Here is a 24,908-nt window from a genome sequence, read left to right as displayed (position 1 = left end):
ACAGTCGATCTAGTTCCACTCTTGATCGTGATATTATAATTATATTTTAGAAAAACATAGATATGTGTATTTTTTTCATATTAAAAAAGCATATATGACATGACTCATACGTAGTAGAAAAAGAGACGCACGTCGTGTAGAAGTAAAATCGAAGAAATAGGCGTGACAACTAATTTAAAAATAAAAACGGCTAATCTATATCTGTATTTGGTAATTAAACTTTAATTAACTATATTAATTAATCTGTATCTTTTATGAATGATTATTGATTACAAACACAAAAGAAGAAACAGTAACAATAATATGATTATGATATCTTCGCTGAAAAATTGCAGCTTCTTCCAACACTTTCATTTCACATTCTAATTCATTCACATTCCTCTTTCCCAACCAGATCTATCTCTCTCTCTCTCTCTCTCTCCACTCTCACTGTAATATCTCTCTCTCTCTCTCTCTCTCTCTCTCTCTTTGAATTTTTAGTTTGAATTTCAGATTCTGATTCTCTGTAATGAAATGCTTTTGCTTTTTCTTAACTTAATTTGTATGTTTACTTAATTTCTGTTTCTGGTAATTCTCATACTCAACTTCTCACCGCTTTAACAACTAGCTAGAAATGGAATTAGGTTTTACTTCTTTCTTTTTTAGTAACTTGCTTTGCTTATAAATTACATAATTCATGCTTACAACTCAATAATTCATCTTCTTTGCTCATAAATTATACTCATGTTCATTCATTCTAACTTCATTCTTCATTTTGTTTTGTATAATTATTAGGAACACACCATTATATTTTTATTTTTGAATTTTAGGTTTGTAAATTACTAAATTTTAATTCATAGATACTATTTCTGAGAGGCTTAGGATTTTAGGTTTCAAAATTTTAGATTTTTGGTAATAAAATTGGATTTGTGTACTGTAATGTGAGAGAAGGTGAGGGGCTAGCTAGCTAAATTGGTGTTGGTGATTGATTACTCTTGATGCGCAGACGGTTTATTATTAGTTCATGGCGAAGTCAAGGCAAAGATTATCAAATCAGGATTCTTCGTTGTCGCCTACTGCTGCAAGATCAAGGGAGTGGGATGGTCCGTCTAGATGGGCTGATTACCTTGGAACAGATACGGCTTCTCCACTGTCTTCTACCAGCTCCAGGAATTTCACTCATGATGGCCAGTCTCAGGGTACTACACCGTCCCAACCCCAAAAGGGTCTTAACATGCAGTGGGTTGTGCAGCTCACTGATGTTGCGGAAGGTCTTATGGCTAAGATGTATAGGTTAAATCAGCTTTTGGATTATCCGGACCCCATCAATCATGTATTTTCGGATGGGTTTTGGAAAGCTGGTGTATTCCCTAACCATCCTAGAATCTGTGTTTTGTTATCCAAGAAATTTCCAGAACACTTCAGCAAGTTGCAACTAGAACGTGTAAGAAGTCATGTCTGATGTGCTTTTCATTTTGAATGTTAGTTACGGCGTTTGTGATTTTCATTATTTGGGAAAAATATGGATGCAGATAGATAAGATTGCTTGGGACTCGATGCAAGATCACGCGGAACTTCATTTACAGAGCTTGGAACCATGGGTGCAGGTGCTTTTTTAAACTTATTTTTACGGATTTTCCATATGTTCCCCCCAATCATAAACTTCAAGCAACTAATTGAAGCTTTTCAATTTTCTCATTTTGGCTGCATGCCCTCGTGTTAGATATAAAATCATTCACGTGTTTTCACCCAACAACTTACGGTTTCTGTTGGTTAAAGGCTGTATGACCATGCAGTATAGAGTTCAAACCTTATTGCACACATTTTTTTTGAGGATTCACATATTCTTCTTAATAAAAGTTAAACTTCACAAAGAAGTTAGGTGGGCCTCTGCAGTGTCTACACTTCAAGCCCATAGCGTAGTCAAGTGTCTACACTTCAGAAAATGCATTTTGGAATTTGGGTATAAAACCATTCATGTGCATTTAATCAATTATTGAAGCTTGTCGTTAAGTTCATTCCTGACATGTCATTTTACTTGACCGACTTGATTAGTATGAGTTATCAATATGCCCAAACTCTACATGTCAATATCTTTCTTTACTCAATTTACTGCATGAGTAGATAGAAATCTGAAAATTTGAAATTCTAGTTTTATTTCTTTGTTCATAGGAAGGAAGGTTGGAAAGAGTGTAAGAGAAGTTGGAAGCTTGCACTAAAGTCTAAAAGACTAAAACATGTAGTTTAGATTTAAAACTGATACTTCTACAACACACTGTTAAGCAACTCCTTTATGTAGATTACCCTTGGATAAAGATAAAAACCCATCACCGCTTATCCTAATAATTTCCCCCTTTCTGAAAGTTGCTTTATATATAAGATAAAAAAGACAAAACAGTACTTCCAAGTGCTAACAAGTAACAACTATACCTACCTGTTCTTTATTTGAAGATTGTGCAGTAGTTCTAATCTTGTACGTATCCATTACCTCTCTAATAGTAATTTTAATCCAAAAGGAAGTTTGAATAGCTGTATTACAAACACTGAACTTATCCCCCTATTTATACCGATACTCTAGGCTAAGGTACAAGTTTAGTACAATTGGCACAAGCTCACTCTATAACAATGATACCGTAATAATAAAATATAAATAATACTTTTTTAGCACAAAATACCCTAATTCTAACTGTTGATATTTCTTGTACCGCAAGCAAGGATTTGTAACTCCGTGCTTTATGTACCAAAATAATTTAGTAATTCATGGATTGATGTTTTATTTGATCATTCTTTGGTTGTTTATATTCTATCATTTGCCATTCTTTTGACGCTCATGTCATCATTAAAATTCAACTTTCATAAAAACCAGTCTGTATGTTTTTCCTTCTATTTTCTTTGGTTAATCTCAATTACAATATGTTTATAAGTGGAGGCAGTCCTCACCTTACAACTTGCTTTGTAATTCTTAACAATAGGGATGACAAAATAGGGAAAGAATGAAGAGGAACAACAATGGAGGCTAGGGTTTCAATAGAATACCTTAACATATGAAAATAAGGGTTACAAGAAGAATATATAGTAAAACCCTAAAAGGACTCAACTACTAACTTATAAATATAAAAGTCCCAAAGACATAAGCCCAATAACCTATTATCTAACGGTAATGTTGAGTTAGGCCCAACCCAGATTCTAAGACATATCTTTTAGATGTTTAATTCAACTGCATGTTTGCCTGAACTCACATGATAATGATTCTTTTGTGTAACAGCTACTTCTTGACTTGATGGTTTTTCGTGAACAAGCACTGCGACTTATATTGGATCTAAGTAGTACAGTAATTACCTTGTTGGTGAGTCTCAATATTGTTGCTCTCCTATGATGTGAATTGCTTTGATGTTACAAAATCTGTAAAACTGGTTCGTTCATATACATACCACTATATGATATGCACCCATTTCTCTTTCTCCACTCAAGCCAAAAGTTCAGCGGCTTTCATCATTTACAAACATCTGCACTAATACAACAGAGAAGTGGGAGTAACATCAAAATTTTCTTGAATAATGATTTAAATTTTATGAATGTTTCTGAACAACAAAGGTGTCATCTCTTTTATTATTGAAAATGGACTGACCCATGTACACACGGGTTACTGTGCTATATAACAAATATTGAAGTAGAAATGGGGCGTTGTGAATTCTCTCCTCCTCTTTTAACCCATTCATCTGGAGTTGTTTACTTTAGTGAAATAGCTCTAATGGATGTCCTCACATTTTAATAAACTAATAAATAATTACTTTATTTCTTTTGCATATGTCAAATAACTAGGCACAGTGTTTTGCAGCCCCATCAGAATTCACTTATACTACATGCATTTATGGATCTCTTCTGCTCATTTGTACGGGTTAATCTTTTCTCTGAGAAGGCAAGCTAACTTCCTCTTTTATTTCCTTAAATTTGTTCATTTTATGAAGAAAAAAAAAACCTCTTTGAAATAATTTTTTGGGTCAAATATAAATTAGTAGTAATTTGGAAACCAATTTATTCATAGCAGATGCCGAGAAAGATGTTGCTACAGACCTATAACCTTCTACATGCAATGTCAAGAAATGAGCGGGATTGTGATTTTTATCATCGGTAAGATGTTCTGATAACTTTTCTTAAATTCTTCCAGTTTCTGGTAAACAATAGCCCATAGGTATGCTTTTATACGTTCACAGACATAACATGTTGTATTATCTAGTTTTTTAAAGAAAAAATAATTCGTTTTCTTTTCATCCAAAAAATATTATTAACACGGGCACATCAAACTGCCATAAACAATGCTGAGGGGCATTTTGCTTGTGCAATTATGCATACATGGACTTATGTTCCTGGAGAGGGATCGGCGATAGACAGATGGAGATTCTAATTTACTCTTAGCGATTGTTTTGGTGGGCGGGGAAGAGAGGAAGGGTTATGATAAAATCTTTCTTTGTTTGGAAGCAATTTAAAACCAGGGGGAGTATATGACAATTTAGAAAATATTAGTTCTGTTTATATTAGTTTAATCATATATTCTGAAGCCCAGCCTACCATACAACTCTTATCTTCTATAGTCACATCATTATATAATAAAAAGTTTACATACTAGTCAAGTAAACAATTTCCGTGAACAGAGTTATGATAAAATGAATGGAGCCTGGAGGGATGAGAGCGTTGAGGAGTTGAAGTTCAAACATTAAAATTGACAAAATTAATTGCCGAGGGATGAAAATGATAATGATGATGAAAAATGGATTTTATGCTAGCGTTAATGTGAGATTCTTTTGTGATAATTTCCCCCCTTACCAGTTAGATATTTTGGTAGAAAACAAACATTAATGTTTTCAATCCTTGTATGTTTCTTTCTCTACTTTACAGCTTGGTTCAGTTCATCGACTCTTATGATCCACCACTAAAAGGCTTACAGGAAGACCTAAATTTTGTGAGCCCTCGTATTGGAGAGGTTAGTCTTGTTCTTTTATGTATCAGTATGATATAAATAATTGCAAAGGTCATATGATATAGACAATGAATAGATTTTCTAGTCTTATAACTTTTTTTTCTCTCAGAATTCTGTCTTGTCGTGATCAAATTCAACTTATATTCACTTCCTGTCTACTCTTTGAGTTACACTAGTTGATGTTAAATCTTGTGTAAGCATGTGAAAGGGAAAACATTTTATGGAGATGACCAAGTTTGTGGTACTTTCATGTCTTTGCTTGAGGAAAATACTAAATGTTGAATAATCAAGTTATATCACTTCATTCGCTTTGGAACAGAATTGAGTGTTTGTGTTGTTTGTCATGGATTGTGTAATTGGTTGGAGTAGGACCATGTATGGAGAAATCCTCGTTTCTTACAAATAGTCAACTAGGAACTCTCAGTCTCAGACATACATATAAAATCATCAATGTGCCTCTAACCAACGACATAAGCTTTTGGATACTTGGTCATTGACATGGTATCAAAGCCTTTATGACTAAGTGGCCGCTTCCCCTTTCCCTCTTTATAATTTTAATAAATTAAATTAATTTTGAAAACAAGATAAAGCGGGTCCATGCATTATCCGTGTTGGATGTTTGGGCTCTTGTGTGACGAGACGTAACAGCCGAAACTTTTGTAAGAACCAGTCTTTAACATTTAACATTATATGAATCGATATTCATCTAAGCATCTGAAAAGAAGTCACTTTGTTGGTCGGGCGTCCATCTTTGTGGTTTTAAGTCAAAACCTAGACCTAGATAAGATGTTGTGTTGTTTTTACTTTTTAGTTGTCAAATGTTAAAACCTCAACACACTTTCTAAAAATTAATACTTCTATTTGTAGATCTATTATGATTTTCATACATGATGACTCGACACAACCTGTAATTCATAATCTTTTCAAATGAACAACAAAGGTCCTGTAATGCAACAAAAAAGATTGAATGTCTTATGTTCTTATCTCTGCTTTTTATGTTACACTTGTTATTCGTTTATGTAATCCCTATGAATCAACTATCCCATAAGCTTAAGCTGTTGGGTGAAGATGGATGAATTGTTTTCATATTATCTCTAACACAACCCTTCACACAAGAGCCCTTTAGGCTTAAGAAGTGAATATTGCACGGGACCATCTATCTTATGCTGAAATCAACTTTTTATTAGAAGAACGGGGCAGAAAAGATTCCTTATTAGACCACTTGGTCATAAAGCCTCAGATACCACTTCACAAACCAATCATGCAAAAAGCTTAAGCTGTTAGATGAAGAGGCATAGTGGTTTTTATATTAGATCTCATGTAATGAATGGATTTCTTAGTTAATTTTGTTTATGGGTGAATGGATGTATTTGGCAAATAAATGTACTGTTATTAAAGGTTTTGATATTCTTTTCTCAGGTATTGGAGGCTGTAGGCCCTATTATATTTCTATCGACAGACACAAAGAAACTTAGAAATGAAGGATTTTTAAGTCCATATCATCCTCGGTATCCAGACATACTTACAAATTCTGCTCATCCGCTGGTAATGTTAATGTTGTTTTTAACCCATATTGATATTAACTTCATGAATAAAAAGATTCTGAATTACTTTTTCCACTCAATGCTGCAGAGAGCACAAGATCTTGCAAATGTAACTGCATATCGAGAATGGGTGTTATTTGGGTATCTTGTCTGCCCTGATGAGCTGCGTCGTGTCACTAGCATTGATATTGCTTTGGTATGATCCATGCTTGTATAACTTAAAATCATTTATCCATATAACAAACTTATATTTGATTTTTCCTTTCCTTGTATGCAATTTATTAAAATTGTTTCTGTTTGCTGAGGCAAAAACTGTAGTACAGCCATTATTGGCTACAATGTTTGGTAGCATGTTCTCTGAAAAGTATAAACTGTAAATATCTCCAAGCATGAATGCTAATATTAGTAGCTAGTAAAGATACGGGAGAGGGATTCATCTGTGTTTCTGTTTCTATTTCTTATACATGTACTGATGATTTGAAGCGTGAATACATCAGAGCAGATTGCTGTTCTTTCTTGTCTTGAGGTGTGCGTCAATATAATATATGCAAGACAAAGAAACAAAATAAATGAACCATAAAAAGAAAATGAGAAGGAGAATATGGCGTTAGAAATCTGCAAGAGATGATATATCTTTTGAGGAAGAAGCATGTCCTGTGCTCCAATTAAAAATTCATTAAAATGTTAATCTAATTCTTCAAAAGAGTTAAGTTGAGCTTAATGTTTCTGAGAGGAGGTTGTTTTATTAGAATGCTATAGAATAGCTGAGCTTGGCTTTATTTGGGATTATAAATGTAATATTTCTTGGTGTTAAAATAATTTGGGTAAGCCAATCAGGGGTATGGAGGTGGATGTACACTATCAATTGTGAAATAAAGCAAATAGTAGTATAAATTTTTGTTCTTGAGGCGTGCTATACTTCTTTCTAGTAGCTTAGCTGGAGCGTGAGAATTTGCCAATGTTGTTTTATTTCAGATAAACGTGATACTCTTTCCCACTAGTCATCCAAATATTGTGATGATTAAGAAATGATTTTATAAAGAAACTTTGTGGATTAAAATATAATCCCAAGATTCAAACTTCCTGATAGTTTTGTGGATTATTACTGTATAATTGTGGAATTTGGATTATGATTTATGTCAAGTTTGCTCATGGAATTTCAGGTTGTATTGAAGGAGAATTTAGTCCTCACATTATTCAGAGATGAGGTAAATGTTTTCCTGTTGGTTTTGAGCAGTGTCTTTTATCTGCAGTAGTTGACAAATTTATAATCATCAAAATACAGTACATACTGTTGCATGAGGAGTATCAGCTGTACGTTCTACCTCGAATATTAGAATCTAAGAAGATGGCAAAATCTGGACGCACAAAGCAAAAAGAGGCGGATATGGAATATAATGTTGCAAAGCAGGTGGAGAAAATGATAAGGTACATTGGGAATTCTTATTTACATATAATATATTTTTTATGGACTACAGATACAAGTGAGGTCAAGATAGTAAATCTAGGAACTTGTCCATGATTATTCAGTTTGGTATTTTCAGTGGATTTGTGACTGGAACATAAGTTGTCTGGCAATGATTCTGAAAGCAGTGATGCATTCTACACTAAGAAACAAAAACAAAATAATAACATGTAAACTGAATTGTTTTATGCTAAGAAAGGCTGCACCGGTACTGCTGAGATCCATCATTGACTAGAGATATAGCCAAAGTAGTCCTTATGAGGTTTGGAGAATCCTTACCTCTTGAGTTAGCTTCTAGGGTTTAGTTAGGCCAAAAATTGTAATATGGACCTTTGATCTTCCTTATACATTTGATTTTTTGAAAAATGTGTATGATATTATTAGTTATTACAATTGACCGTGGTAATTTTTCAGTGAAGTGCATGAACAAGCAATATTATCTTGTGATGCCATACATCGGGAAAGGAGAATTTTACTGAAACAAGAGATAGGGAGAATGGTGCTGTTTTTTACTAACCAGCCCAGTCTACTGGCCCCCAACATTCAGGTCTGTTTCTTTTAGCATATTTTAAGCACAAAAACATGGTGTATCTGACAAATGTTGCTGAAACTTTTGTTATGTTTTCACGTATAAACTTTATAGGTTCACTTGTACACAAAGGACATGTTATCAGGTCTCTTCTGTGGTTTCGTTTCATTAAGTAAGAAACTGGAAATCTATGGAAAAATTACTAAAAGGAACTCTCGTTTTTTCTATAGCTTACTACAACTGATCAAGCAACTAGCGAATATTGTTCCAAGGGTGGTTTATGAGTAACTTCTAATTAACTTAATTAACCAAGTGATTTATTCTTCCCAAACAAATCTTTTATATGTAATTATTTAGTTTTGTAATTTTTAATTTAAATATTCTTGTTAAAATGCACATGCGGTTTCTATTTTATGATGTTCCTAAGGTGAACTTCAGCTAAAATTAACATTCTTATTATTTTATAAATACCATTATGAAGCCCATCATTTACTTGTCATGAAGAGCACACATTTCATTCTTATATTTTGTTAGTGGGTTGTTTGTTGAAGTCCAATATTTACTTGTAATAAGAAGCTTAAATAAACAAAAAAATGTGTAAATGATAATATCATAAATTATTGGTTTGACACGTATATCATAAATTATTGGTTTGAAATAAAATATAAACAACTCACATATCTATTCAAGAAGTATGTTTATATTTATTGAATACCATGTAACAAAAATAATCTTTTATGCTTAACCAAGTTGTTTGAGAGCTAAACAAGCCTAATATTATGCTCATTAATTTAATAAATGAAACGAACTGAACAGAATTGTGATCCCAAATAGTTTGTGAACAGTTCTGTTTAGTTACACTCCATTTTTGCTAGTTAAAGTGCATATGTAGATTTTACTTAAAAGATAATGTTTACATGCTAATCTAATATGCTTCATATATATTCTTAAACTTGTCTTCAATTGTCTCAATATATCAAATTATGGCTTTCTTGGGAGGCGGACCAAGTACTATACTTCTGCAGCTTTTGGAGTTTGTTGTGTTATTTTTGTTTTATATACACATACATGCATTCACATATCTTAAACTTTTCAACAACTTGATTATGAGAGGATATATCTTTCCAGATGGTGTTTTCTGCCTTGGCTTTAGCACAATGTGAAGTGATCTGGTATTTCCAACATGTTGGGGTTGCATCATCAAAGTCTAAAACTGCTCGTGTGGTGCCAGTGGACATAGTAAGCATTTATTTTTATTAGCTTTTTATGATCTAACCGATGCTCTTCTGTAATCAAATTACCGAATTAGGGTTTTCTAAAACTATTTATTAGTATGCCATTGATAAGGTGGTTCGGCTGACTTAAATTTATGATCATGTTTACAGGACCCAAATGACCCAACCATTGGATTTCTGTTGGACGGAATGGACCATTTGTGTTGCTTGGTCCGGAAATACATTGCAGGTTAGACTAACTTTATGTATACTAATCTCTCCCTTGATGAGGGATATGATGTTATATTACTATTTGTAATTATCGTCAAAGAATGTTAAAAGGACATCTCCAACAAACTTGTAAACTGCTATCCTAATAGCTGTTTCATTTGATTGCAGCAATTCGGGGTTACTCATTGTCTTATCTTTCATCCAGTGCCGGAAGAATCCGGTTTTTGCTGGGAACCCCTGGAATGGTGGCTCTTGATATAGATGCTAGCTTGAAAGGACTTCTTCAGCAGATTGTCCACAACCTGGAACACCTGCCAAAACCACAGAGTGAAAATATATCTGCCATCACTTGCGATCTGTCGGTATGTAGGTCATCATTGAGGCTTTTTTTCTAAGATCTTGAACATGGAAAATATGTCTTCCAAACATATTAATACTCATTATGAACTTTGAGATAAATATTCTTGCATTGAGCTGATAATCATATCCAAGTTGCCACTTTTGTATAGAAGTAATGCTATTCAATATAACTTGTGCTTGACATTTTGCTAATAAATAATTGGTATGGTAAAGATTAAAGAAGGGTAAAGTGTTGAAGTTGTGCTAGTCTTCTGATGCATGCAGAGATTGTTTATTCATTATAGCTCTTTTAGTGTCAGAATCTTTTTAGTTTTTCTCCATCTTGCTATCTTTATTGTTTTATAGTTAACAATGTAACATTTGAGTGCACTCATCACTTATTGATCTTATCATCAGGATTTTCGAAAGGATTGGCTATCAATTTTGCTGATGGTCACGTCTTCACGTTCATCTATAAACATTAGGCACTTAGAAAAAGCTACAGTTTCCACCGGCAAAGAAGGCTTATTATCAGAGGGGAATGCTGCTTACAATTGGTCCAGGTTTTCATCCCTGATTTTGATTTGCTATTCTCATACTCTCGAGTAATTCAATAATCAAATACTTAATTTTTGTCTATAAAGGGGGCTGCGGTTTTAGTGGAGGTAATAACATGATTTCTATGGTCCAATCTATTTTGGGCTGCAATTTTTGTTTTCGGGAGGAAATAACATGATTTCTTTTTTCTAATCTATTTTGGGTAGTCCCCCCCCCTCCCTCCCTTTCTGTTTCGACAAACAAGCATAGGAAAAATTATTTACCAATTACCGGCATTCCTGAAACGATGCATTCACAATTTGCTGGGGCTTCCCCGTAATCAATCTATTTCCATGTTACTGATTTATCTCCAGACCTCCTAGACAAACAACTAACTTATCAATATTGTCATTTTATGCAAATGAATTTAATTTTGCAAGGATTGTACATTAACTTAGGAGAATAATGATAATTATTTTTTCTGGCGATTTCTTGTTTTCTACCTTTTATTTGATTGAGTTAATTACCAGCCTTCTTGTGTGTAGGACTTTTACGGTTTCTTTTGACTGTTTGTTTGCCTGATATTTGTAGAGATTGGTCTTTGTCTTTTTGTTGTTCTAGTATATGTTACCACTAGCGGGCCTTTATATAGTGTTGGGTTTTGAGGTTGTAGTTTGTATTATGCATTAGTCATGTGCAATATGTGTAACAATATTTACCAAAGCTTGACAGTTGAGTTAATGGTTCCTGCCAATATTGTTCTCTTTTCCCAATATTATTAAAGTAAAAAACTTGGACATAATAATGGTATCATGATTTTGATGCAGATGTGTAGATGAATTGGAATCCCTACTTTCAAAGCATGGTAGTCTTAGGAAGCTGTACTTTTACCACCAGCACCTCACAGCTGTGAGTTCCCTGTTCCACCCTCACCTAATCCATTTCTCTAGAATGATAGTTGGTTATCTGTTATGACTTTAGACCTATGTTTCAAATTCTGAATTCTGTTTATCATTTATATTCATTTTAAAGCCAAATTATGTTCCTGTAATAGGTCTTTAGAAACACTATGTTTGGTCCAGAAGGCCGTCCTCAGCATTGCTGTGCATGGCTTGGGATTGCTAGTAGTTTTCCAGAGTGTGCATCTCCTGTTGTTCCAGAAGAGGTAAAAACAAATCTACCCCAATTGCTTTATACTGTGAATTGTCAAGTGGCGACCAAAGTTCTAAACCACCAATTGCACGTTATGATGGAGCTGTACTTTGCTTCCTTTTTGTTGTGGTGCTTTGTTGCTTTGTTTAGCTTACTTGAAAACTTAATTTACAAAATATTTGCAATCTTTCATTTTTGTTTATATCTGTTTATATTTTCTTATTCAAGTAAAAGGAAGAATTATGATATTAGAAAAAAACAGAGTTCATGGTAGTAGATATGTATATGTTAAATTTGGATTATTTGCATTTGAGGCTTCATACAATTTTTGTAACCAATTTTTTTTCTTCAATTGAGAGAGTGAAGTGTGAAATGTTCAATTTAAAGTTACATAGTCATTGTGTGTTTTGATATCACCGTCAATCCAAACTTTCACATAAAAGCATAAAGAATGGCACTACCTCGATGAAGAATGAAACCTCATATTGACTCAAATGTCATATAAGCTCTCTCACTGCTGCCTCATTGATCATTAGATGTCATAGCAAATCCAGGAAATATAAAATATAGATGGTCACTGTATTTTGAATTTCCAAGCAGGTTACAAAATTTGGCAGGGATGCTGTTCTCTATGTCGAATCTCTGATTGAATCCATTATGGGGGGATTAGAAGGATTAATAAATATTCTTGACTCTGAAGGAGGATTTGGTGCCCTAGAAAATCAGGTAAATACTTTTGGTTAACATTTTAGCTCCAATTCTGAAATCTAACATTGAGGTTTCCATCAGCTTCTTCCAGAGCAAGCGGCTTCATATCTTAATTATGCATCAAGAGTGTCTATTGCTTCATATAAATCTCCAAAAGGGACTGCTGGCTTTCCATTACCTGGACATGAAAGCTTTCCTGAAAATAATAGTTCTATCAAAATGTATGCCATACTCATCTTGTGCTAAATGATATGTGTAATCACATAATTATTGCTTGTTAATGTCTCTGCTTTTTCCGACAACAGGTTAGAAGCTGCAATGCAGAGGTTGACCAATTTGTGCTCAGTTTTAAATGATATGGAGCCCATATGTGTTTTAAATCATGTCTTTGTTCTGAGAGAGGTTAGGGATGCATCTTCGTCTTTTAAACCAAATTATTTTCTGTAGTGCAATGAATTGTAATGGGTCTCAATATTGATCTTATTCTTATATATTCTGGTTCTAGTTACCAGTGGAGGCCGAGTATTAAAGGGACTGGTCCCCATCTGTCCCTTCTTTTAACGAAAAGGATGATATTTATGGCATTTTTTGAAGATATAATGTAAATGAAGTTATAATTATCCACACACTTGCAGACTTGCAAGTGCATGTGCTAAACTTGCATATAAACAGTGAAGTAGCAATAAATTAATAAATAAAAATTTGCTTGTATTTATCACATTATAATTACAATCTATTTGGAGTTACATCCTCTGAACTCTGAAGTGGGGTGAAGGTCAAAGTGATTATGATTTTCACTTTATTTTACATTTTTTTTTTGACAAAACTTTATTTTACATATTTGAAGTTATTGATTTTATCATTGTAATTGATTCTGCACTTCACTCTTAACGACCATTCCTCACAGAGGATTCAAATCCGACAACAAACATCAGTCCGATTATTAAATTGTACTGTTTCTGAACCAAACATCGGTCCTACTATTATTATTTTAACACCTCAAGCTATTTGTGCAGTACATGAGAGAATGCATTCTTGGCAATTTCAGAAGAAGGCTGCTTGGTGTTCTGAAAACTGATAATGATCTTCAACGGCCTTCTGTTCTGGAATCACTGATTCGGAGACATGTTAGCATTGTGCATCTTGCAGAGCAGCACATCAGCATGGACATTACTCAGGGTATTCGTGAAGTTTTACTTTCAGAAGCCTTTTCAGGGCCAGTTTCTTCTCTGCATTTATTTGAGAAGCCAACGGACCAACATACAGGATCAGCCACTGAATCTGTATGCAATTGGTATATCGAAAACATAATCAAGGATGTATCAGGTGCTGGGATATTGTTTGTTCCAATTCATAAATGCTTCAGGAGCACAAGGCCTGTTGGTGGATATTTTGCAGAATCAGTCACAGATCTAAGTGAACTGCAGGCTTTTGTACGTACTTTTGGTGGTTATGGAGTAGACAGGCTAGATAGAATGCTTAAAGAGCATACTGCTGCACTTTTAAATTGCATTGACACCTCATTGCGATCAAATCGTGATGTGCTAGAAGCAGTTGCTTCCAGTCTTCATGCTGGTGATAGAATTGAAAGAGAAGCTTCTATGAAGCAAATAGTTGATCTGGAAACTGTGATAGACTTTTGTATTCAGGCTGGGCTGGCCCTGGCTTTTGATCGGCTACTATCTGAGGCTTCTGGTGCCATACTTGAAGAAGGCGCTCCCTTGATACATTCACTGCTAACTGGGGTGGTTAAACATCTGCCGGACGGAGTACCAGAAAAGGAAGAGATAAAGAGAATGAGAACAGTGGCAAATACTGCAGGTGTTGTAAGTGATCACGATTCCATTTGGGTAAGATCAATTTTAGAGGATGTTGGTGGGGCAAGTGATGGTTCATGGAGCTTGTTACCATACTTATTTGCGACATTCATGACATCTAATATCTGGTCCACCACGGCATTTAATGTTGACACGGAGGGTTTTAGTAACAATATCCACTGCTTGGCAAGGTCAGTATACTTAAGTTTTGGTTGAAAGTACTTATTCTTTGAACATTATGGACTTTAATACTTTACAATGACTTGAAATTTGTATTTGCATGCTTATAATTTGGCACATGCCATTGGATTTACCACTATCTAGTAAATATATGGGGTTTGGAAATAATTTATTTATTAATATTTTGATTCCATTGTGCAATAATATATGGTAGCATTTGTCTCACTCTATCCATGTAATACTGGACAGGTGTATTTCTGCAGTGATTGCTGGAAGTGAGTTTGTTAGATTGGAACGTGAACATCAGCATCAACACTCTTTAAACAATGGGCATGCCAACGGGGGAATGGATCCTGAATTATCAAGTCATATGTCAGCTGAAGCAAGCATCAACTCCACGCTGCAGTTATTTGTGAAACTCTCTGCAGAGATGATACTGGATTCATGGAGTGAAACACATAGGTACATATATACGTTTTTGCTTGAATCATATCTGTTTATTTGTGAGAAAGAATAATACACATACTAATTAAGGTAAGATACTGCCATTTATTGGAGGCAGAAAGCACCTGCAGCTCTCATCAGTGCTCTGTTTTATTTATCTGAAACATTAGTCTTTCATTTGCTAGTTTTCTTGTAAAAATAAACAAATGCAATTTGTAGTTTTCTAAGATGTTTTATATTTGTGTACAGATCTCATCTTGTAGCACAGCTTATCTTCCTAGACCAACTTTGTGAGATTTCACCATACCTTCCGCGAAGCTCATTGGAAACTCATGTTCCTTATGCCATTCTCCGTTCAGTCTACAGTCAATACTACGCAGATACTCCATCAACTCCATTGGCAATAATGAATGCATCACCCCGACATTCACCTGCTATATTGCAAGCACATGCTTCTCCTGCTTTGAGGCATCCTCGTGGGGACTCCACTCCACCATATTATGGCAATGATTCAGGATACTTTAAAGGATCATCATCACATAGCCAAGAGCACCTTTATGATGCTGATATAAGTAGCATAAGGAACACCCGTCGTTCTGGGCCATTGGATTATGGTGCAAGCCGAAATAAGGTTAAATCTGTTGAAAGCTCGGCTTCTGGCAGTACTGGACCCAGTCCACTCCCTAGATTTGCAGTATCAAGATCTGGTCCATTAGCATACAAGTAGTAAGATTTTTGGATTATCCAACATGAGCTGGTAAATTATTCACCTTTTGCTGGTGATCAGTTGTCCATAACCAAACATAAATCTTCCAGCAGGTTCCCACAAATTTTGGCAAAATGTATATCACACTGAAACGTCCTTTTGTAGTCCCTGGATAGTTAAAATCAAATGCCATATGAAGTCCCTGCAGTTTTAGTTAGAACCAGGTTTTCATGTCTTTTGCTTTTTTGCTCATTTACCCAATCTTGACATCTTGTATTCTGGAAGTCTCTAGGTCGATAATCCTTCGGATTGTGCAATTTGTAATGTTATTTGCGTATAGCTAAATCTATATTATTTTTACATCACTTTTTTAAATTAAAAATGAAACATAAAACTATACATTTCTAAATATGCATTCTTTTTCAGCCTTTACTTTCTAAACGGATATAGAACTGTGTAAACATTTTAATTTAATAATGAAAATATGATCCTTTCTTTTTATAACAAAATATGCTGCTCGAAGTTAGAGTAGCTTTTTTTGAGATATATATATTTGGGCATAAGTACTTAATTAAGTGCTTATTGTCTAAGCGTTTATTTTTACAATCAAACAAAGAAAATTTTTTTTTTCTTTCTGTAAATTTATTTATAAAAACATTTTCTTTTAAAAAATATAAACCTTCATACATATATATATAGGGATTCATTATTACAGTATCATTACACGTTAGACTAGTTAGATTCATTATTTTTAGGGCACCTTAAAAGGTAATCACAATGTGATGTTTCTAACTTATTGAGTAAAGATATTAGCCTATTGTTTTCATAAATTTGAGGGTCTATGTTGCTAGATCAAAGCCTGAAGTAGTGATTCACAACTTTCTTTACACACGTGCTACGTCAAATAAGCATAAAGAACATTAACAATTTTTAAATCTTACACTACAAGCGTATCTACATCTAATGCTGCTACTGTAGAAATTATTTTTTTCATGTATAAAAACCAGTTCATATACAAAAAACCGTATTTATGATCACCAAAAACATGTTCTAATTGAGTATGAACCCAGCGTTGGATTGCTATATGCTTCAAACTGTAAAAATTTTCTGGATTTAGGTCGAGTGTATAATGTAAATATGATTCAACAAGTGACTTTACTAACATATAAATCAATGACTGGGTTGGGTTTAATAAAACTGATTCCTTTCGTTAAAACAAATAAAAAAATTCCTATGTTCTTTCGCTGACTATAATAAATCACTTAATCCCATTCATGTGAGTGTGAGCATATAATCGGCTATACTAAAACTGCAAATCACTGTAAGTTTGTAATGCAAGCCAAGCGAATTTATCACCAAGGGTACTAATAGTAAATTAGCAGCAGCATATTTAGTTCAAAGTTTTGCAGCTGTTGAGTTAAAAACGGCATGCAACAAACAAGTTCAGAGGGAAACATGTCTGAAAGCCTTGTAAATCATCCTCCTCGCATATGTGCACCTAGCTCACCAAACTGATCATCAGCCTCCACTGTATCTTCAGATAGCCTCACAGCATCCAGCTTCTGCTTCAGAATTTCAATGGCATTCTGCAACAGTTGAGAAGCCTTAACTGCTCCAGTAGATTCCACTGTGAATATGAAGCTATCTTGCTTTGCATTGATTTCAACAAGCCCAGGCTTTCCCATGGCTTCCGCTTTCTTAATCACCTCATCATCATAACTGTATGCCTCAGGGTCAACCACCAGTACCTAATCAGCACAAAAAATTCAGTACCATAAATTACCTCAATCAAGCCACAATGCATTTTTTTAAGGAACAGTACATCAAGGAAGGATTCATATTAACAACAAATCAAGCAGAGTATCATATTAATTGTAACTTCCTTAAACAAACACTACATAAAGCATTGATTCAGATATCAATTTCAAGAACTCTTTAGAAGCCTTGCTTCAGCAGAAATGAGTTCTTCTGCCGACAATGAGAATGAGTACTAGACATGGTAAACAGCCATCACAAGCAGGATTTTAAATCCGGATACTAATATCATATTAATTGTAACTTCCTTTAAAGCCTAATAATTGTTATGAAAATTGGTAGCTCGGGGCATGCCAAGTATAGTAAAATCCCTCACATTCGTTCTAGCACTGTTTTTGCCTTTTCCACTTACCATAAATCCCTCATATTTGTTATCTTAAATTATGTCTCTCCTAAGATCAAACAATTATTGATCGGGCACTACAAGTGTTGTGGCACATTGTGGCTGGTGGTCACTACCAAAATATGGCCATGGAATGATTTTTAACTCACCTGTCATACTACCGTTTGCACTCAAAATCGTCAGTACTGACAGTTATTTGTGCCACTAATGGTTTGGGGAGAGGGCTCACTTTTTATTTTTCCAACTCTACTTTTTGGTATTCATTAGTTCCGACACACAACACAGATATAGTTTATTATTTATGATAAAAAAAAAAAAAAAAGGAAGTTTATTATTTATGATGAATCTATAATCTTCGGTATAATGATCATCCCCACTACCCCGCTGTAACGTTTATTAGCCTACCAGCTCAATGCTTCTATTTGGCATAGATAACTATTATATCAGCACCTTCTAGAATGACAGTGTGATGTGAAAATAATCAGAAAGTAAAGGTTAATTTGCTCAAAAGAAACATTATTAAAACAGCAAATCACTAATGCCCATCATTGAACAAAGAAGGAGGACAAGTACCTCTAATTGCACTTTCCACTCTACTTCAACTCAAAACGATTAAGTTTATCACATAATGATGATCATGACTAGCAAACATAATCACAAATTTGCTAAGAATTAATAAACATTTTGCACGTGTTCAGATAGTTTCAAACAGAAATACATGCATCAATGATCGAACAACCATTTAAGCCCAAAACCGAGAAGACAGACAGGAAAATATTTTGCAACATTAAAAAATCAAAGAACATATGCATCAGGTAACAGTAATGCCAGCATTACTGATGAAATCAGTGAAATGTGCATAACCAAAATCATAAGAAAACAAATGAGAACAAGCAAACCTGCTGTGTGACAGGATCAATGTCAAAAACACGGGTTGGACTGCTGTCAATCCACTCTTTTTTCTCCTCCAGTGACAAAGATTCCATCAAATCCTCATTGATGTGAATTTCTGGTTCATACATGAAAGTGACAGTTGCTGCTGGAGACCATTTGGCATGATCCTTACCAATCCCCTTCCTAGCAATTGCTCTCAGCCTCAGCTCCTGACCTTTCCTCAACTTCACAATTATAATCCCCCTACATTGAACACAAACAAAAACTGAAATCACACATATCCTCCAATTAAACCTAAAACTTTCAGCATCACTAAAAACATCAAAATACTTAACAACTGGATATTGAAACCAGGAAAAAATAACCCATCAAAACGAGATTAAGGGTCCATTGGATTGGCTTATTTGAGCTTATCAACATACATAAGCACTTGTGAGAATCTTGCGGCAAGCTTATCGAAACAGCTTATGACATGTCCATCATAAGTTGTTTTCAGCTCAACCCCATAAGCTCTCCAAGATAGCTAGCTTGATTGGAAACAATTTGACTTTATTTTATTTTTGTTATAGAAATATAAACACACACTTATGCTGCAAGGGTTTAAATAAGCCATTTATTTTTCCCCACAACAAAATCCATACATACAGTCACATTTGAAAACAAAGAAAACCCATTTGAAAGAAAAGAAAATAAAAATGACAAATACCCAGTTGAAATTGAAGAAAACCCATCATAAAAAAGTATTGTTCTCATTAGGGTTTAAAAGGAAAAAATAAACTAGGAACCGAACCTGCCATCAGTGTCTAAACTTAAGCAATTTATCCAAAGGGCCTAAAACAAAACTGTAGTCAATTTTTTTTGCCCCAGAACAAAATCCATGCATACAGTCACATTTTTTCAACAAAGAAAAAGAAAAACAAAACGACAAATACCCAGTTAAAATTGAAGAAAACCCATTATAAAAAAGTAATTTTTATCACTAGGGTTTAAAAGGAAAAAAGAAATTATGAACCGAACCTGCCATCAGAAGTTTCAACAGAAGAAGAATCAGCAGCAGAGAAATCAACAGGAACAACAGTATGATCAGAGCTATAAAGATCCTTACTAGTAACATCAAGTGTAGAATCAGTCATACACTTAACCCTAAGATGAAACTCAACAGAACAATACTCACATTGTCCATCACCATCACAAGCATCACAGTCACGTGAGAAACGCATGCCCATAGCACGTTCACTTGTGAGTGGAATTAGACCGAGTCTATGAGCAATGAACTCGTCGTTCAGAACGGAAGAGTTAACCTCGATTTCAACTAGGTCAATGGCGACGGTTGGAACTTCTGAAATCATCACGCGCCGGAGCGCGTTGGCTACACTAGCATCAGTGTCGCGAAGCTCGAATTTCATGTAATCGTCTTTGAGCTCACGGATTTTGACCCTTGGCATGCGTGCGTAGGATGCACCTTCCATTGTTGTTTGTTAGAAACCCCAACGAGCTCAGAGAAGAAAGATGAACAAAAAGGTTCTTAAAAGTTAAAACCCTTCTCAAACCCCCGAAATGTAAAATGTTACCTCTTTATAGTCCCTATTTGTAGGGATAACAATGTCATTTCATTTATGTTTTTCTACTAGGACACCTCAAAATTCAAGTTTCCACTTTTTTTCTTCTAAAACAAAAATAATTTTTTTTTTATAATAAAACAATTAAATTGTGTTGTAGTTTGAAAATATAGTAAATATGTTTATCCTAAAAAAATTCTCCATAGAGATTATATAATAAATTTAGGAAAATGCTAAACAGTGCTTCGGGACACTGATTAAGTAAGTAAAAATAGTAATTTGGTATTGGAACTTGTGCAGTCAACTCTTCAAAAATATACAAAAAAATATTTTCTATTAAAAACTTTCTTTTTTTTTATTTTCTTAAACAGTGCCGCGGGGACACCAGTTAGCATCACCCATAAATTTATTGGGATTAAAGAAGTGACATGTTACTTTGGATTTTTAGTTTTTGTGGTCGGTATTAAAGGAGTTACAATAATTTTTAATGAGTCTATTCAGAAGAGTGTATTGAGTTTATCGGTAATTGAACTAGGTCAACTCGAACGCATGAGAGATTAGTAGGCAAAATAGAGTTCAACCCTAGCCCTAGTCGATACATAAGAAAACAACAAAATTGGTCCAACACAACCTAGTTAAGTGAAACCAAATCCAATGATTTTTTAAAATTCATATCACATCACATTTCTTATTAATACGTCGATTAAGTGGTTAGTTTGGGAAAATGTTCATTTGTCTGACAATGGATTAAGAAGCCATAAAATTGTGTTTTTGAGATATCTTTTTGGCTAAATTGCATTTTTGCCCCCTTAAGTTTTAAAAAGTTGTGATTTTGGCCCCATATGTTTCAAAATAGCATTTTTGACCCCTATGTTTAGCCCATTTTGCAAAATGTCAATTTTGACCAAGTCAATGTTGATGTGTTAAGTCACGCTACCACATCAGCTTTGTTTTGTCACTTGTAATTTTATTTTTAAAAAAATAGGAAATGAAGTGTTTGGTTTATGTCAGGCAAAGCTTATCTTTCTCGGAGGCAAGTGGTAATGGAAGGTTTGAGTCTTTGTTTGATAAAGGCGGAGATGGCTTGCCAGTGGGTAACTCTGACAGGTTCATGGTGTAATGAACTGAATACCAACAATCGTAAGTACTAAATCCATGTTAAAACGTAAGTACTGAATACCAACAATCGTTTTGGGTGGGAAATAAAATTATACAGATGATAGTTTAAGGACGATAATAATTTAGAACTATCAATATTGAAATCTTATGTACAAAATGAGTCATTTTGTTCAGATTTAGGTGCATTACAATTTTCTGTGCTCTTTTTTTTTTTTTGGGATACTACACTAACATCTTTACTTTTTTGGTGAAAACCTTTATGGTTGATTCGTTTGTAGCTTAAGAAAAAATAAAAATTGAGTTTGTTTCTGCGTTTTTAGTTTTGTAAACTATGTTCTTTATAGGTCTATGGAAGAAGCATTGCCTCCGAGAAAGATAAGCTTCGCCTGAACCAAAAGCTTCGCCTGAATCAAACTAATTGATGATAACTATTTTCAAAACATGTTTATTGGATAAACTAATTTAAAAAATTATATACTACCTACGTCTCTAATTATAAAATCTTGTTTGACTATTGCATGTACGCCAATGCACAATTTTGATCACTAATATCATTAATTGTCTAACGAGTGAAGATGATCAGTCTAACAATATTATAATTTTCAATGGAGTTAGGCCTTAGGGACAATCGAGTCTTACTGTTATTATTATAGGTTTTCAAACAATTGGTTGAATGTTATGTGCATGTTATGTGATATCTTTTACCTTCGCGAAAGGTTTTTGAAAACTCGTATTTTTATCCATCAAGAACCATATTATTACCAATAGTAAATATTATATTTTGGAGTTTTATCCATCAAGAACCATATTATTACAAATAGTAAATATTATATTTTGGAGTTTAAGGTGTCACACGAATCCTTCAATGCTAAATTATATGCTATATGCTCTTTATGGAAGGAACCCTAAGCTTCATTTTCTCTCCTTTTCTTTTCTTCGAATCTTTCTCTTTGTCCTTAGTCTCTAATTATCGATGGATGGTGATGGTTCATGCATGTGAGGAGAATGATGGGGTGAAAGTGTTTGGTGGTAACTGACAATAGTTTCTTCATGCAAATAGTTTCTTCTCTTTTTCCTAAATATATCTTCTTCTCTTGCATGAAGAGTCAAGCCGAAAGGTAACTGACAATTACTAATTCAACAATTAAATCAATCGATTCGGTTTGATTTTAAAGTATTACTACAAAAAAAAAAAATGAATTTCACACATTCATGAATTTCACACCTATATTCGGTTAACTCACGTTTTAGACAGGTTATGAACCTATATAAGTAAATGTGCTGCAAAGTTTTCTCAATAAAAAAAAAGTGCTTCAAAGTATATATACTATTATATACGTATTTAATTATTTCATAAAAGAGCAAACCATTTTTGTTTTATTAAATATTAAATTTTATTTTACTGATAGTTATTGTAACATTTCTTTTCTATAATTCAAAATAATAACCAGTCTCAATTTTTTGTTTACTACATTTCATTTTTAAGAATTTACAATAATCTCAATAATAAAAAATATAATATAATTTACTATATCACGTGCAAGGGTTTATATATATATATATAAACTATTAAGTTTTTTCTTTCTTGTAACAAAAAAAAACTATTCAATGTGTGTTTGATGGAAAACACATCAATTATTAGTGTTATTTGCATAGTAAATGTAAAATTGAATTTCATAAAGAATAACAAATTATAAAGTGATTTGAGTTTTGTAAGATGAAAGAAATTGGTGATGCAGAGAAATGAAAGACGATGGAAAGATATATATATATATAGAGAGAGAGAGAGAGAAAAATGTATATAGTACTGACAGTACATGATAACATCTCACATCCAACGGTTCATATGGCGGAAATGACCAAAACAACCTGACCCGACCTGCTTTAAACAAGTTAATGATCAAACTAATTGATGATAACTATTTTCAAAACATGTTTATTGGATAAACTAATTTAAAAAATTATATACTACCTACGTCTCTAATTATAAAATCCTGCTTGACTATTGCATGTACGTCAATGCACAATTTTGATCACTAATATCATTAATTGTCTAACGAGTGAAGATGATCAGTCTAACAATATTATAATTTTCAATGGAGTTAGGTCTTAGGGACAATCGAGTCTTACTGTTATTATTATAGGTTTTCAAACAATTGGTTGAATGTTATGTGCATGTTATGTGATATCCTTTACCTTCGCGAAAGGTTTTTGAAAACTCGTATTTTTATCCATCAAGAACCATATTATTACAAATAGTAAATATTATATTTTGGAGTTTTATCCATCAAGAACCATATTATTACAAATAGTAAATATTATATTTTGGAGTTTAAGGTGTCACATGAATCCTTCAATGCTAAATTATATGCTATATGCTCTTTATGGAAGGAACCCTAAGCTTCATTTTCTCTCCTTTTCTTTTCTTCAAATCTTTCTCTTTGTCCTTAGTCTCTAATTATCGATGGATGATGATGATTCATGCATGTGAGGAGAATGATGGGGTGAAAGTGTTTGGTGGTAACTGACAATAGTTTCTTCATGCAAATAGTTTCTTCTCTTTTTCCTAAATATATCTTCTTCTCGTGCATGAAGAGTCAAGCCGAAAGGTAACTGACAATTACTAATTCAACAATTAAATCAATCGATTCGGTTTGATTTTAAAGTATTACTACAAAAAAAATAAATGAATTTCACACATTCATGAATTTCACACCTATATTCGGTTAACTCACGTTTTAGACAGGTTATGAACCTATATAAGTAAATGTGCTGCAAAGTTTTCTCAATAAAAAAAAAAGCAAACCATTTTTGTTTTATTAACTATTTTCAAAACATGTTTATTGGATAAACTAATTTAAAAAATTATATACTACCTACGTCTCTAATTATAAAATCCTGTTTGACCATTGCACGTACGCCAATGCACAATTTTGATCACTAATATCATTAATTGTCTATTAGTAAAAATTATAAAAATTCAATATTTTGAAAATACTTATCAAAACAAATTGAATAAGATCTTATATGCTAATATTTACATTTATATATTATTAAAAAAATACGATCAAAACAAGGTAAATGAATAGTATATTTTTATCAAACAGAGTCTTATAATTAAGGACAGAGATAGTATATAGAGTAATGCAGTTGGGATATAATTCCACTAAATAATGATTTTTTAGATGATATAATCTTCATGTTCATAGATAGTTTCCGCAATAATAATTATTAAACAAGAAAAAAGTATTATGAAAATTATTATAGTAATCAAAAGGAAGTGTTTTTATTATTTATGCAAAAGCAAAATAAACCCACTTTTTGAAGTGTTAGTTGTTACTTCACATGTTAACTA

At 33.5% G+C, this 24,908-nt stretch overlaps 2 protein-coding genes across 4 annotated transcripts; one reads left to right on the top strand and one right to left on the bottom strand.

Moving 5' to 3' along the window:
* Positions 1-122: 122 nt before the first annotated feature.
* LOC123910211 (protein NAP1) lies at positions 123-16,222 on the top strand. 3 transcript variants are annotated; one of them, XM_045961296.1, is made up of 24 exons: positions 123-431; positions 986-1,423; positions 1,512-1,586; positions 3,245-3,325; positions 3,818-3,898; positions 4,028-4,110; positions 4,876-4,960; positions 6,377-6,502; positions 6,590-6,697; positions 7,665-7,709; positions 7,787-7,929; positions 8,381-8,513; positions 9,624-9,734; positions 9,881-9,959; positions 10,109-10,302; positions 10,697-10,842; positions 11,644-11,725; positions 11,871-11,981; positions 12,569-12,694; positions 12,758-12,897; positions 12,982-13,078; positions 13,693-14,684; positions 14,923-15,135; positions 15,367-16,222. In XM_045961296.1, the coding sequence occupies exons 2-24, from the start codon at positions 1,004-1,006 to the stop codon at positions 15,842-15,844; spliced, it is 4,149 nt and encodes a 1,382-aa protein (XP_045817252.1). In that variant the 5' UTR covers positions 123-431; positions 986-1,003; the 3' UTR covers positions 15,845-16,222. The 3 variants fall into 3 exon arrangements, with proteins under 3 accessions (XP_045817252.1, XP_045817251.1, XP_045817253.1); XM_045961295.1 differs by having other exon boundaries at positions 269-431; positions 6,377-6,697; XM_045961297.1 differs by lacking the exons at positions 123-431; positions 986-1,423; positions 1,512-1,586 and having other exon boundaries at positions 3,272-3,325; positions 3,808-3,898; positions 6,377-6,697.
* Positions 16,223-17,149: 927 nt separating this feature from the next.
* On the bottom strand, positions 17,150-20,436 carry LOC123909490 (DNA-directed RNA polymerases II, IV and V subunit 3-like). Its single transcript, XM_045960329.1, has 3 exons — positions 19,893-20,436; positions 18,881-19,118; positions 17,150-17,571 (listed from the first exon to the last, which is right to left on the bottom strand). Exons 1-3 carry the CDS (start codon positions 20,342-20,344, stop codon positions 17,299-17,301), a joined length of 963 nt encoding a protein of 320 aa, XP_045816285.1. The 5' UTR covers positions 20,345-20,436; the 3' UTR covers positions 17,150-17,298.
* Positions 20,437-24,908: the final 4,472 nt, after the last annotated feature.

This window comes from Trifolium pratense, linkage group LG2 (genome assembly GCF_020283565.1).
Source record: "Trifolium pratense cultivar HEN17-A07 linkage group LG2, ARS_RC_1.1, whole genome shotgun sequence".
Classification (NCBI taxonomy): Eukaryota; Viridiplantae; Streptophyta; class Magnoliopsida; order Fabales; family Fabaceae; genus Trifolium; species Trifolium pratense.
This window is presented reverse-complemented; position numbering and strand designations above follow the sequence as displayed.